This window comes from Brachycentrus maculatus, unplaced genomic scaffold (assembly GCF_059751285.1).
Source record: "Brachycentrus maculatus isolate JH-2025_06_01 unplaced genomic scaffold, ASM5975128v1 h1tg001052l, whole genome shotgun sequence".
In the NCBI taxonomy this organism is placed as follows: Eukaryota; Metazoa; Arthropoda; class Insecta; order Trichoptera; family Brachycentridae; genus Brachycentrus; species Brachycentrus maculatus.
In genome coordinates, this window is record NW_028281760.1 from 38,471 (window position 1) to 54,804 (window position 16,334).

The following is a 16,334-nucleotide window of genomic DNA, read 5'->3' on the forward strand; positions in this document are numbered from 1 at the left end:
TAGCTCCGAAAAACAAATAATACCTCGTAAGTGCTGAAGCATGTTAAAGAATAAACCTTTTTTACATCTCTTTGCAAACCAAATCAAAAGGAGCCGAGATCAATATTTGAACAGCACATAATCAAATAGGTAAGCTCTTTGTGAGGCAATTTCATTACTCCAAAAGTGTTAAATCGAATTAGGCAATACCACAGAGTACCACCATCGAGCTTTATGCCTACTCAAAGTTTGGTGAATAATCGTAATTTAGAATTTATTCTGTAACAAATGGAGATATAGCACATATAGAAATGGGGTTCATTGTTATCCCTCTTGTTTAAAACCATTGTGGGGTTTCTTTGTTTCAAATGTTTATAAGTTTCATTCGAATGTAATGCGACCTTAATACGCGACTGGTACGAAAGGGTTCAGTTCGTATTGAATAAAAATATAAGGGCATTGATTACTTAAGTTTAAGTTTTACCTAGACGATATTTTATAATTTCATTAATTGATTCGGCAGTCACTTTGTGGTAAAATCCATCCATCTTTTTTTTTAAGGTTTTATAAGATTTAAGTTTAGCACTGACATTTCTTGGTGGAATTGCATTTTAAAGAATAAAATAACAACTATGTCATTTTTTCCAGATGAATTATATCAAATCATGCATTAAACTTTTACCATAACTTACATGTTATTATTATTATGATGCAATACTTAAACTCATTATATTTAAATTAATTTTTTCAGAAAAATTAAATAAAATCACGGTTTTCAACTCCTGCCTTGTTGTGTTTATAACATGGAGTTTTGTCTAGCCTCACACCAGTCTGATGATGTCGGTTACGATAAACCCGGTTGCTTGCCAAATAAAATTCATGTGGAAAAAATTAAAAAGTTGTTATTCTATTCTACTTAAAGTTTTACTTAGTAAATACGACTATTTCTTAAAATGTATTGTGACATGTGTTTCGATGAATTGAACGTCATTTTTATGTTCAATAGAGTGTTGTAAATTATGTGGAATGCATTGAAACACGTGTCAAAATAGATTTTGAGAAATAGTGAAATTTACTTAATATGGATAACTTAAATGTCAAATGGATCTTTCCTAATTTGGAAGGTTATTTTATGTTCAAAATTATATCCAGTCGAGACAAAACCCTGCTTCAAAGCCTGCATCATACCTCTTACGTCTTATATGGCTGTGGAACAATCACTTTACCATATTTTGCTTGGAAGATAGGCGTCTGCAATGAATTTAAGGTATGAGGTGATATTACTTGGTTACGAACATATAATAAAGCAGGGAACGGACGCAGCAATCCAAGATCACGAGTGTTGCCAAGAAAAGGCAATTTTGATCTCCAGGGCAGATTCCCAAACCTCGGGCCGCGGAGCAAATATATTGCCATATGGATCAAACCAATGGAAAGAAAGGGAAAAGCCCTATATCCAGCAGTGAAGGACAGAAGTCTCATAACGAAGAAAAAGAAGATGGATCGAACGGTAATAGGGTGTAAAAACTATTTTCGAGACAACATTTTTGCAGTTTTCAGGATTTAATATTCAATAATAATTGGATAACCAGTCCATGATGGGACGTATGGCCCATCATATGCTGGTGAATTGATCGCTTTATACACGTGTTACATTTACGATTTTGCCCATGATTGACAGCAACATAATTATATTTTTGTATCTCTTACATTTATCCTAAATATTATGTTTGTGTCCGCGGCTGTAACTATGGTTGATTTAAGAATGTTTTTATTTAGCAGAGACTCTTTTATTTAAATGTATCCAGGATATAAACCGGATTATTTTATATATTAGGAGATTGTTTCATATTTTCAATAAATTTTCAATAACTTAGTTTAAAAAAAAATTGCTTAGCAAGAGCAGATCTGTCAGGAAGCCAAGATGCTTCTGTATCAGATCTGGGCATGCGGTGGGACAGCTTTCAATAAAATATACTAAAAGATACCCGAAAATATACTCGCATATGTAATAAGGTCTGCAAATACCCAAACTTCAATAATCTTCATATTATTTTTTGACATCTCATCAAAGATGAATAAGAATATGGAAGTCTGGGCATTTACGGGGCTGACGACCGTCATAGGCTGGTTTAAGTCACACACGTGTAACATTCACTAATTCTACCCATTATTGACAACCACACTACTCAAATTCTTGGAAGTTCTATAAGTATATATGTGAACCAATTTTGAAACATCATTCTTGAATCACTAGAACTTCACTAGAGACATCTATTGGTGAGATGAAGTATTTATCTTAATTTAAATAAAATACAATTTATATTGAGATATCAAAAGTATAGAAATTACTCACAAAAAAAACAGATTTGTGAACAAAGATTTTTACACACCCAAAATGAAGTAATAAATTAAAACACTCTAAAATATGAACAGTCAACTTCCCCATCAGCGGGCCTCGGTAAAATTACCACCACTTTGACCTGTTCGCGGCGATAAAAAGGTTGACGACCACTGATCTAGGTCATGTACTTCGCATGCCTCTCGAGGGAATTAATCAAGATTGCCTCTTTTACAAGGCATCAGGTTCCTGCTACACATGACGTCTACTTTTGACAATTCGTAGGACAATTCTCCTAACAGCTGGGGGGAAAACCGGATAGCTGACAAACTAAAGGAAGACCAGGGCCTCGACTTAATATGAAATTTAGCCAAGTATGTAATAAAAAAAAAAAACATTAACATCTTTTCAAAATATACAACAATATCAGACAAAATAGGCACATATAAATTTAAATGTGACTGTGGAAGTCCTTACATCAATATGACTTATAGGTATTTTTTTTCTGTATATATAATGAATATGTAGATGTATGTAAATGTATATATATATATATGTGTGTATGTATGCGTATGTATGTATGTATGTATATTTATAAATATATTTTTAAACTTCTTACATAGAAAAAAAATCCTTTAACCACCCTTATTAATTCCTCTCCTTTCCTTCTCCTTCCTGCTAGATCTATTATTTTATATGATACCCTTTTTTGTTTTATGTTTAATCTCTGAATGTTTTTTAATAGTTTTATAACATAAATGTGGAATTTTTTAAACGTAACTATTTTTTGTTAATGTAATGTAATGTTTATTATTGTTAATGTAACTATTGTTAAATATAATTTTTTTATATGTAAGCTGTACAATTTTCGAATAAATAAAAAAAAAAATAATAAAAAAAAATGTAAAACGTATGTATTAATTTTGAATCAAACACAGATTTTTTGAGTCTATTAAGTAGTAGACTTAGTAGACTCCAAAAATCTGTGTTTGATTTAAAATTAATACATTAATTAAAATAGAGTTCTACAAATTAAACGCCAAATCAATAAATGTTTAACGAATATTGTCATCTGAACATAGATGAAGAGGAATATACAAGTCTGGGTATTTTAAGGATAAATGACCTGTCTTGCTGGTTTAAGTGTTCACTTTAAACCTTTGTAATATTTACCATTCTACTCATGACTGAGAGCACACTACAAAATTTTTAAGAGACACTTATATGATCGTTTATCCTATAATTGACACGTTCTTTCATATTTGAGTTTTTTGCAGCATCTATGGTTGAGTTGAGTAAGCTTTTTATCCAGGAGAGAAAGAAAATATATATTTTATTTCCGAATTATTTTACATACTAGAAGACGCATGAAACATGATTTAAAACCTTTATTTTAAACTATTTATTTTACCACTAAATTTAAAGAATATGTTAATCCAAGACAAATCTTTAGTGTTAAAAAATAGATTCTAGAAAAGTGGTATTTACCAAGTAAAACTTAAATAAAAAATAAAGAGATAATTACCACAAAGTGACTGCCGAATCAATTAATGAAAATGTTAGTTTTATTTTACTCCTTTAATTGGAGATAATCCAGATTTTTTAACAAGTATTTGGACACACTAAATTGTAATTTTAGATATATAATTTGGGAATTTTGAAACTCAAACCAGCCGTATACCAAGTCGTATGACCCGTAAATACCCAAGCTTCCATATTCTTCTTCATCTATGTCGAGATTTAAAAATGTAGAAAATAATTACTTAAAAATATATAATTTTGTTTGTCGGTAAATTAAACAGCAATTAAAAAATCATGAACATTAAAATAATTTAGAAACCTTGGATTATTTTGCTTAAAATTTTATCCAAACATTTATGTATATATGCAGTCTTTTGAATGTCCCGTTTTTATCGGATCACGTTTTCGGGTGTTTGCAGGAAGGTTCTAAAGAATATTTAATTCGTTCGCCTAATTTGCATACACAAGATAAAAGCCAAACAATTTTAAATATCAATAAAGGCGAAATTACGAATTCGCAGTTGACAAACTGCGACGGTTGTGTAAGTCTGAGCTTTCGGAAAGCTCCGGGGTGAATAGAAAAGGCCTCTTGTAACAATTCAGTCACGTGCGTATAACAGACATTGATACTGATGGGGCTTGAGACGTGCTCTCCTTAGCCGCGGAATATATCCGTAATAGCTAATATAATTGGGGCATGTCACGCAGAAACCATCTAACCAACATTTTTTTGTTGTTGATGGAAATTGCATTCATTATTTATCTTGCTTATTATATAAAAAGTAATAGATCATTAAGGTCCAGTATTCGTTTATTTTCTCCAGATAACATTTTACGTAATTGGTTGTTTTCTCTAAACACCGTTTTTTAATTGAAAAAATAAATAATTCTTCGAAATAATTATATGGTTTTGAAAAGAAAAAAGTTATTGAAATGTAAGGAGTTGAATAAATTATAAAAATAAATTTTCTACATATATTCTGAAAAAACAAAAAAGTAGCCAATATATCGTAGTCGTAAAGGAGAAAATGACTGCATTTTTTTACAAAAAAAATCATTGACTTTTTGATATATTGCTTGCTAATTATTGCCCTGAAAAAAAATACAAAGGATATTAATCTTGGAATTATGATATATTGAAATGTTAAGAATTACTAACTGCATTGATGTTTATTTTATTGTCAAGCAAAAGTGACTAAATATTTCAATGTTCTAGAATTCAGTACATAAACCCTGATGATGACAAGTTTCTTGTCGAAACCGGTTGGATAAAATGTACCAATAAAAAGTGGTAAAAACTAAGTTGTTTTATTTTATAAAGTTTAAAAAAAATACTATTGATGAATTAACATTCTCAAAAAGGAAAATTTGACAAATTGTGTGTTGGATGGTTTCTGTATACCACGGTCCAATTTACTATCATCGCTCTGCCATGAGCGATACGAGCATAACGACTTGACGGAATATTCAATCAAAAATTATTTTCCAGTGACTTGGGAAAAGCATGAAATAGCTTTTTTTTACGGCGTAAAATATTACGACTTATCTGAAAACGACTGGGTTTTAAATAACTTCTTTCAATTATTAAATGCAAACCACCCCTTACATTATATATGAGAACGAAGCAAATATATGGAAGGTAAAAGAAGAATGAAAGTAGATGGCGTGCAGTCGAAACGCGATCTCTCAGTCGAATGTGCAGTAAAACGATGTATAATACAATAGATGTTTGATGAAATTGGCGTGATATATATTATGATTTATATTTGAAGCACTAACTTTGTGATTTTCCATTTTATAATTAAAATGTAACTTTGTTTTAAATTCAGTATAAATATTGTATTATAACTTAATTATAGTGTCTACCGGTTTCGAAGCTAACCGCTTCTGGTTAGTATTAATCATTCTTAATACTAACATTATAATTAAGGAAAATAAATTATTTATAGTGATTTTAAAACAAAGCTACATTTTAACTATAATTATGATATTTATTAATTATATCATTTCTACCATTCAAATGTTGTCCGCCTCCGTAGTGTCATAATGGTCACCATGCTCGGTGACCGTACTGGAAATCCCGGGTTCGATTCCCAGGGGGAAGTTCAAATAAATATAAAGTGATTTTTTCACTCAAAAACTTATGCAATATTACTCTGGACCTGGTACCTGAAGCGGAAGGTAGATCACATTTCCATCATATGTTACGATCGAGATAACACTACGTTTATATAATGCAGTGCCCTATGCACCATTGGGTGCGCGGATGAGGGTTTGATGAAAAAGTTTTGATTGTTAAAGTTTATCACTTAATATTTTTGCAACACATTTTGTTTATAATTAAAATATAACTTTGTTTTAAAATCACTTTAAACTATAGAGATTTTAAAGCAAAGCTCTGATTTAATTATAAAAAGAAAAATCACAAAGTAATTTTCGAATATGAATTACATAATTTTTTTATTCATGAGAATTAATTGATTTTTTCATAAGAAATTTTATTATCTAGATTCTTTCAAACTAAAACTAACTTCTTTCAAAGTTTGAGAAAAACATTTATTTATTTATTTCGTTGTATGTAGTGCTGATCGTGTTCAAAGCCACCAAATATTAAAGTGCTTTCATTTCACGGATGTTTCAATTTACACATTTCAGACGCGAAATAATATAAAAAGTGACTGGAATTCGTAACGAATTTCAACTTCACAGTTTTCCCAAAAGTGTGGAGGAGATCAAAATAGTTTAATCAACAATTTCTACCGATATGCCGGGGAAAAAAACACAATAGAAACCGGATCTATACGATCCACGTTTGCCTAAAGAAAATAATAAGGACTTCCCAAACTTGAATATGAAGACGCTAGAATCGTGTGATGATGATGATCATACTACAAAAATGATACAGAGAAAAACTGTTACTTTTTTGGCTTCTCGATAAAGATAGAATTCGTTATTTTCTGAATTTAAACTCCTTGGAAAAAGATTCGATAATCGATAATTGGACGTGATTGGGAGTGAAATTTCAAGGACGGGTCACGTTTACTAGGCACATTTCGTTACATGAGACAGAAGAAAGAAATTACCACCTGTAAAAAGCTCGTCAGAGTGATCACTGAATACACGTCTAAAATTACTATTCTATCCATGATTCACATCCACACTACTCGAATTCGGATGTTATGTATATCTTTTGATAAACAAATTTCTTTTACATGTCGCTCACACATAATAAAAATATATTTAAAAAATCATCAATACTCAGTTGCATCCCAGCAAAAGCGGCATATTTTTAACTTAAAATTTACCCGCTACAGGACAAAAAGTGTTGTATTGCATTTAGAAGAAAAGGTATTGTTTAATTAATTTGAGAAAAAACCTTCAGGTTTTACCTAACTTTTTAGCCAAAACCTGTAGGTTTTTAAAAGTTAAATGTTCAATAAGTATTTGATATTTGCTTGGCTTGATATTTATTTTTAATACATTTCATTATGTTCTTAAACTTTAAAAACGATTTTCTAAAAAATTAAGTTTTTTGATATATGACGTTGTTGAAAGGAGTGAGCAATGTGAGTTTTTGGCACCACCTATGGTTGACTTAAAAAAAATATGTAAATTTTTGATTGTTGATAGTTGAGAATGAAATTTCAAGGATGCGTCACGTTTATAAGTTATATATTTTCATATGATAGAGAAAAAAGATATTACGTAGAGAGAAAGCAAAAGAAAGCTACCATATACAATTTGGCGTAACAGGAGTGATGCAGAGAGGATGGAACGCCACACTCTTCTGTCCTGAAATATGCTCTTAGCTTCCTTCACATCTATACATCTAGTCATACATGCCCTCTGATTACGCAGACTTTTGACACCACCAGATTTTAGGGTGTGACTGATCTGATCGTGTAAGTCTTTTTGGCCGGCCTAGTTCACTCACGTTAATCACACAATCTCATTGAAAATTCTAAGAATCTGTACCGATGAAATGACACTTATCAAAGTACAGTTATTTCATTTCTGAAATAAAATACATTCGAAAAAATTCACTTTTACTGAATTTAAAAAAGGTTTTTTAAAATCTGTCACTTTTAAAAATTCAAAGCATGCTCTCAGGTGTTCGCTGTATTGTCATAAATAATTTTCCTTTTTTTTAATGAAAAATATGTATGTACACGAATTAAATTGCCCAAACGTTGAAGGAATCCCAAATATTGCTAATATTTTACTTAATAAAGTAAATTTCCCTATATTTCAGTTCATTCTCAATCTTTATTTAATTCATATTGATATCTTTACATAGATGAAGATAAATATAATATTTATAAATAAGTCTGGGTATTTACAAGGTTTACGACCTGTTGTAGACTGGTTCAAGTGATCACTTAATATTAATTTTATTTTATTTTTGAATGAAAAAAGAAAAATATTTGTGTTTTATTATTAACAAACAAACTTAAATTTCATACTTTTTCTGTGAGCTTAAGCGGCTCCTTTTTAGAAATAGGTATCAAATTGTGGTAGAGTGGGTTCGAACCGAAAATCTCTGACTCAAGAGTCCGCGAAACTACCCACGGGACTACAACCCAAGTACAATTTGAACAAATATTTATCTACTTTCATTAATATGTGAGCATTCTCGGCAACATCTGTGGTTGATTTTAGTAAGCTTTTTATTTTTCTAAAGCCCTTATTTTTGACGTATTCGAAATCTTCACCAAATTATTTTACAAACCGGGAGACGCGTGAAAATATGTTTTTTTATGAAGCTTCAAATTTGACCAGTTATTTTACTTAAAACATTTTGAATGTGTCCAAATCCTTGTCCACAAATTTGGGTTCCCTCATCAGATTGTCGAAAATGTAAAAATAACTCTTAAGGGAGAAAGCCAGATCTGCGAACAAGTATTTGGACACATTCAAAATGCTGTGAATAAACTTTCTTTGATGACAATTGGTACATTTTTGTCCTTACTATATGTACTAATAATTGTTTGAATTTCTTTCATCCTTATGACATTTTTAAAATTGTTTTATATATTGTTTTAAATAAATTTTTGATTGAATGTCGGATTGGATATGTTCGCAAATTGATTTTAAAATATCAATTTGACGTAATTCACACAATGCTCGCGGGCCTAATTTCAAAAGCAGACATGTAATGAGTTTGAAATTGTAATCATCATTTCGATAATCTGACCAACAGGTAGTAATTTATTATAATTTCAATTATTTATGCTTTCCTAGAAGCCCAGATTTGTGAACAAGGACAGTGTAACCTCGATATAACGGACTAATTGGAGGAAAGGGTTGTCCGTTAAAGCCGAAAGTTTTATAAATTTCTTTTTAAAAATAAATCAAAAAACTTTTTTGCTATTAAATCCATAAATAATGTATTTAAATATAAATAAACAATACAAAATGCACACAACAAACTATTGATTGTCTTCGAAAACTCATCATTTCTGTTTGATTTCGACGCGCTTGCTTTCGGTAATCCTGATTTGAAAAAGGTATCAAGTTTTGTTTGCACTTTTGAAGTTTGCTTTTTTTTTTTAAAAATAATCAGCTTCATAAAATAACGGAAATGTTTTTAATATAGAGCTACATACAAAGACGTGAGACGTGATTATCATGGCCACTAAAAAATATTTACACGCGGTGACACTTGAATTAAAGCCTGTACGAGTACTACATAACATTAACGGGACGTTTTGATTTTTGTTATATTTGACCGGATTTTTGTCCGTTATATCCGAAGTTCGTTAAATAGAAGTCCGTTTTATCGAGGTTTTACTGTATTTGAATACACTCAAAATCTTGTGAAAAAAATAGCTGGTCGAATTATAAGCTTCATAAAAATTGTAAATCATATTTTCAGAGGTCTTCCAGTATGTAAAATAAAGATCTTACATACGTTTAATATAAGTAAAAAAGACCAAAAATTATAAATTAGGTATTTCAAATTGAGAAAAACGTTGTCATCAGATTCGTTTAATAAAAGCTCCTATGATAAAAAGACTAACAAGCTTTTATTCGCTCCTAATTATTACCTATTTCCTTTGACATTATCGAGGAAATTCAATTTCTTTTAGCTCTTTCAGCGAGTTATATATTAATATGTAACGTTCAGCAGGCGTCAAGGATTTTTTCAGAATATCAAGATCTTTAATTTAACAACAGTTTTTAAGAAAATTAAAATCAAATAATAAAGTAATTGAAAGTTTTATTGGAATCGTTTATTATATTTCTTTAAAATAAATTGTTAGATTTTATTATTATTCGTTGTACAAAAAGTTGCAGCCCTTACATTTTTTTGTATTGGATTGATACAAAAAATCTTGATTTAAAATGAATTTTGTATTAAGCACTTTTTAACAAAAAATTGAACCTACTCAAAATACTAAAAATAAAATAACTGTCTTAAAATAAGTAAAATAAAATGATATTTGTAAAATTATTAGAAGCAGTTATTTCGTAATGGTAGTTTTATTTGATTTTTAATTTTTTATAGCTCACAGATTCGTTCTGACCATACATACTGCATACTGTGGATGATCTGCACCTCTTACATAAGGCTTTTTGCCATAGTAATAATACCTTTCTGAGCAAAGCACAAATTAAAATCAACTCACTTTATGGAAACGTACAAAGAACTACCAGATCCAAAATACAAAAACATTTCAAAGAAAACCTTACTCATACCTCTTTTGGTCAAAATAATTTTTGATTATTACGCTATATGACGCTACATATATATAAATATATATATATATATATATATATATATATATATATATATATATATATATATATATATATATATATATATATATATATATATATATATATAAATAAATATATATATATATATTTATATATTTATATATATATATATATATATATATATATATATATATATATATATATATATATATATATATATATATATATATATATATATATATATATATATATATATATATATATATATATATATATATATATATATATATATATATATATATATATATATATATATATATATATATATATATATATATATATATATATATATATATATATATATATATATATAAACATATAATAAGCATCCTTTTGTACAATCACCGCACGTTACTGTGATAGCTTACGGTATTACAAAATATATATGAAAATCCTTTTATAATATGATATTCATAATACCATTGATGTCCTTGATTCTCGACGAAGAGAAGGTTTGATTATGGTGTCATCCCTTGAACATGTCTAAATAACCATCTTTCATCTATGGCAGGGCTGTCCAAACCAGATACAATCCTGGACCAATCCAAATATCTTTTAATAGATTGAAGGACAGCAGAAAAAGATAAACACATTAAAAAAATTACTAACATGGATACTTTTATTTTTATATAAAAGATTTTTTTTTACAATTTGCTCAATATGAACATAAATAAAATATGAATACAATATAATATAAATTTTAATATTATATTATATTAATATCACAAGGGATGGAAAAGTGGATAAGGATATTGAGAGAAGAGTGATTAACTTTAACCTAACTATGAGTATTTCAATGCTTTAGAACTAGTACATAAACCCTAAGGATGACAAGGTTCTTGTCAAAAGCGGTTGGCAAAAGTGTACCCTTAAAAGCGGTTAAAACAAAGTTGTTTTATTTTATAAAGTTTATGTACTTTTATTTATTTGTTATATTATGTTTTCAATAACACGTTGCTGTCCGCTCAAATATAAGCCGCGGGGCTTGCGTTGGACCGCCCTCACCTACGGCGGTTTTCCAAAACTCATACGCGCCCTTTTCATCAACCACTAACTATACACGCAAGATGGGTACAAAACACAAGACGAGGTTAGAAAACGGGTTTCGGTGAGCTCCAAAAATGAAATAAGAGAAGTTTTTACCGCGTGACTTGGAAATTAAAATTGTTATATATTACAGGCGTCTCTTCTTAAATACGTATCATTTTTATACGAGGGAAGATGGAAGTCTCAGCATCTCAGGAATGACGACCAGGCAACCGGTTAAAGTTATCACTTTAAGCATTATGTACCATTCACTATTTTAATATTAAATGAATAAAAACTTGACATAAAGATATTTTTATTTATTTAAACTTAATGAAATAAAACATTGCTCTTTTGGCCGTACACGCCTATGTAATTTCTTGGATGTTTTGTAGCACATTAAAAAACTTTGTAAAATAAAACATAGTTCAAGTTTAACCCTGATGTTGACAAGGTTCTTGTCGAAACTGATTAGAGAAAAAATGTACCAATAAAAAATTGGTTAAAAACAATTTTTTAAAATTTTATATAAAGAAATATTTTAAACTGTAAATAAACCACGAAAACAAAAAAATGTTTGTAATTTTCATTTACGTACATATATTGATACACACATACATATACACATTTCCTCTCGCATATAAATACAAAAACATATACAATTGAGTGCATAGAATTGTATAGCTGTATAAGGACCAACAGTCCATTTAAACTTCAAATTCGTTTGAAAATGGCATAACAAGGCGAAATAAATGTCACAAAATTTATTTTTATGTGTTTTTAAACCATAAAATACAATTAAGTAAACTCAAAAAATAAGTGTTTGATTTTAACATTTAAAATATAAATGTTTTTTGTATAGATTTTTTTTACTGACAATTTAGAAAAATCGGTTAAGTTAGATTTTAGAACACATCGCAGACACCTTATATGCTTCAAGAAGACTAATTCTGAAAAATCGTCGGCGAATCTTTCATATGAAGATTTATAGGAGAAGGATTTGGTAAGACAAATGGAGAACATCCCCTTTCGGTTGCGGAAGGGTGGAACGAGGGGATGAGAGTGATCGTGATAGATACCTGTTCCGCCGGAAACGTGAAAGGAAAATCTCCAGACGTTGTTTCTTAATAATTTTATCATTTATTTGTAACGCAATACCTCGTATCATGGACTCAAATGTTTAATTTCTATAGAGAATTTTTATCGTTTTAGAGATGTCTATTATAATTTTTTTACATGTATGAAGAAGAATATAGAATAATATTAATATCGTATTTTTTATATTCATTTATTTGTTAGAAAACCGAACAGAATATTTACAAAAAAAGGTTTTCACTTAAAAGTGATCTAAAAAAGCTGTCATGTACTTAAGCAAAATAAAAAAAAAAAAAATAAAACCCTTATCCGCACCCCAATAGTGCATAGGGCACCGTCTCATATAAACACAGTGTTATCTTGTTCGTTTACATATGAAGGAAAGGTGATCAGCCCTCCGCTTCAGGTACCAGTCCAGGGTAATATTAAATAAATATTACAGTGTAAAAATTAATAATAATAAAAAATAATAAAACCCTTATCTGCACCCCAATAGTGCATAGGGCACTGCCTCATATAAACACAGTGTTATCTTGATCGTTTACACATGAAGGAAAGGTGATCAGCCCTCCGCTTCAGGTACCAGTCCAGGGTAGTATTAAATAAATATTACAGTGTTAAAATCACTTATATTTATTTGACCCCCCCCTGGGAATCGAACCCGAGACCTCCAAAACGGTAGCCGAGAGTGCTGACCATTACACTACGGAGGCGGACAACTACTTAAGTATAACTTTATAATATTATAACTATATTAAATAATCAAATAGTCAAATATACATTACCAATATTTCTCTTAAAAGTTTTGAAAGAAACATTTTTGATGTCGATTTCATTAAGCACATCTCATCTCAAGAGTATGAAAGTCTGGGCATTTACGGGGCTTACGAACGTCAAAGGCTGGTTTAAGTGATCAATTTATATGCGTGTAGCATTCACTAATGATTGACAACCACACTACTCAAATTCTTGGAACTTCTATAAACATATTATTCAAATTTGAAACAAAGTGCTTGAATCACTAGAATTTCACTATTGTGAGATCGAAAAATTATATGAAGTAACTCATAATTGGAGATGATTCAGATTTGTGAACAAGTATTTGGACGCACTCAAAATGTTGTAAATGACAGGTGCCATGGCGTAGTTGGGTCGACGTTCGATGCTTAGTGCAAAATAAATTAAAAAACGATTTATTTTCAACTGGTCTGGGTATTTGTGGTGTATTTTTTACATTTTCTTTCCCTATCCTTACTATCCTACCTCTGCAGGTATTTATTTTTTACATTTACCTCTGTAATTGTCTGCACAAGCCTCTTAAAATATTAAAAAAAAAACCACTAGGGGATCCAAAATAAATGATCTGAAAAAGTACTTTATGGAAGTATGTAGTGTTTAGTGACATTTTTTTTTTTAAATTTTGTTTTTACCTTTTTTAAATATATTTTCTCATTTGTTATACTTTCTCATTTTTTATATTTTCTCATTTGTTTATTTTAAATATGCCTATTACCTTATGTTTTTCTATTTTTTTTCTTTTAAATATGCCTATTTATTATACCTATTTATTGTTTTTATATTTTCCACGTATTACTTTTGCTTATTTAAAAAAAATGTTACTTTTTTATTTGTGTACCAGTCTTGCTAACCTTAATCCCATGTCCCAAAATGAGAAATATAAATTACTCGTCGGGAATATTATATATATGACTCATGTATGTAATATGTTATGAAAAATAAATAAATTAATAAATAAATAAAATTTAGGCTTTGCGGGTTATTCCTTTAAAAATATATATATATATTAATTATATCGGTCACTGAATTATTGACTCTACGGATGAGATGTAAATTTTAAAGGAGTCTCAACTTGATATGAAATATGAATCGTTCTTCCTTTTTATCAAAGAAGATGAAAATCTGAATAATCCAGGGCTTTCGACCTGGCATTTGACTGGTTAAATAATAAAAATAGTTATCTCTCAATAGAAATTTACTTTTCTCGTGACCAAGAAGTGGCCGAAAATAAAATTAGAGAGGTATTTAAAAAATAAATAAAGAACTCTGTCACCAAAACCCATGATTTTTTTTGTGTAAGGAGGCACCCACTAAATTTAAAGTGAATTTAAGATAACACGAATAAATTGTATATGATAATTAAAATAAAACATGGTATAAATTTATTGGTAATGTGACCACAGAGTACGAATAAAAACCAAGATTTATTAAGTCTTATCGAATTTATATAAATCATATGGCACGCTACATAAACACGAATGTCTCACATAAATAACTGATTTTAAAATAAATAAATTTTTATGAATAAATATGTAAATTAGAAAACATTATTTTTTTTTTAAATTGTAATGAGTGACCGGTTTATTTTATTATATATACAAATGTTGAAAAATATATCGTAAAAATAGTATAATAAGAAATTAAAACTGATGTAAACTGACTGTGGTATGATAATACGTAAAGGACTTGAAATACTTACAAATGGACTGGCTAAGGAGTCGTAAAAATTGGCGGAGAATGAACGTGAAAGAGGCGAAGAATATTTATAAATATGAAATGCGGTGAAAAAAAATATGATGTAGCTTCTATTTTCTCTGATTACTCCCACGGGAAAGCTATGTATGTGTTGCTTAGTTAGTAATACAAACAAAATATTTAATTTATTTTTTAAATGTTATCAAAACTAAAATTTTGTTTGATTCAGATAATTTTAAAACTAAGTCTCAAATCAAAATCATAGAAAAAAGTGTAAATTTATTTTTAATATAATTATTTTAAAAATATTTAGTAATTATTACAATTCATTTTAAAATATGTAGAAAATAACTTAAAAGTAATAAATTTAATGTAATATATATGAGAATGGTATAAGCACTTACCTTGCATTAACACCAACAATAACGTGATAACAATTTTAAAGACGTGCATATTAACTTTTAATTTTGGTAATTCTTTCATTGCATCGAAAGAAATACTTATTTTCCATTCAAAAGTTTTCAAAGTGTTCGCGAATCGACATCAAGTACGCTTAAAGTTTACAATTTTAAATTGGCACACGCACCCCGACTAACACACGTCCCGACTACACACGAAGCGCTAATGAAACTTTATTAGCTGGCATTAGGGTGGATTGACGACTCTTAGGCACGTGGGCTATCGAGAGACTGCGAGATCGCGACTCGACGCAGGATCACTACCGCCGCGACGCTGCGCCGAATGGACGTCGGGACGTTCGCACTCGAAAGCGGTCGCAGGCCGACTGAAACTGAAATACTGAAACACTGAAATACTGAAAACCCAGAGGGAAGGAGCACAGCGCATTTAAAAAATGGTAAAGCAATCGACACGCAGACGTAAACGCTAAATTCATATTTTTTCTCGTCTTGTGTCAGCATTACGATTTCGATGATTCTCCAAGTTGAGGGAAGCTATCTCTAGTCAGCAGAATCGAATAATATGATATTTTTCACTTTGAAGTAAGGATTTTATGTTTTTTTAGGGGTTTTTTTTCCGTTTGGCTTGGGATGGCTTATTATAAGGGACATTTAATATAAATTTTACATGAAAAATTATG

At 29.5% G+C, this 16,334-nt stretch overlaps 1 protein-coding gene across 1 annotated transcript in view; it reads right to left on the reverse strand.

Annotated features, from left to right (window-relative positions):
- Positions 1 to 15,999, reverse strand: part of LOC148299612 (uncharacterized) — a 47,258-nt gene extending 31,259 nt beyond the window's left edge. Inside the window, exon 1 of the mRNA XM_088275886.1 lies at positions 15,640 to 15,999. Within this exon, the coding sequence (XP_088132012.1) occupies positions 15,640 to 15,718 (79 nt within the window). The 5' untranslated portion in view covers positions 15,719 to 15,999. The remainder of the gene's footprint in view (positions 1 to 15,639) is intronic.
- Positions 16,000 to 16,334: the final 335 nt, after the last annotated feature.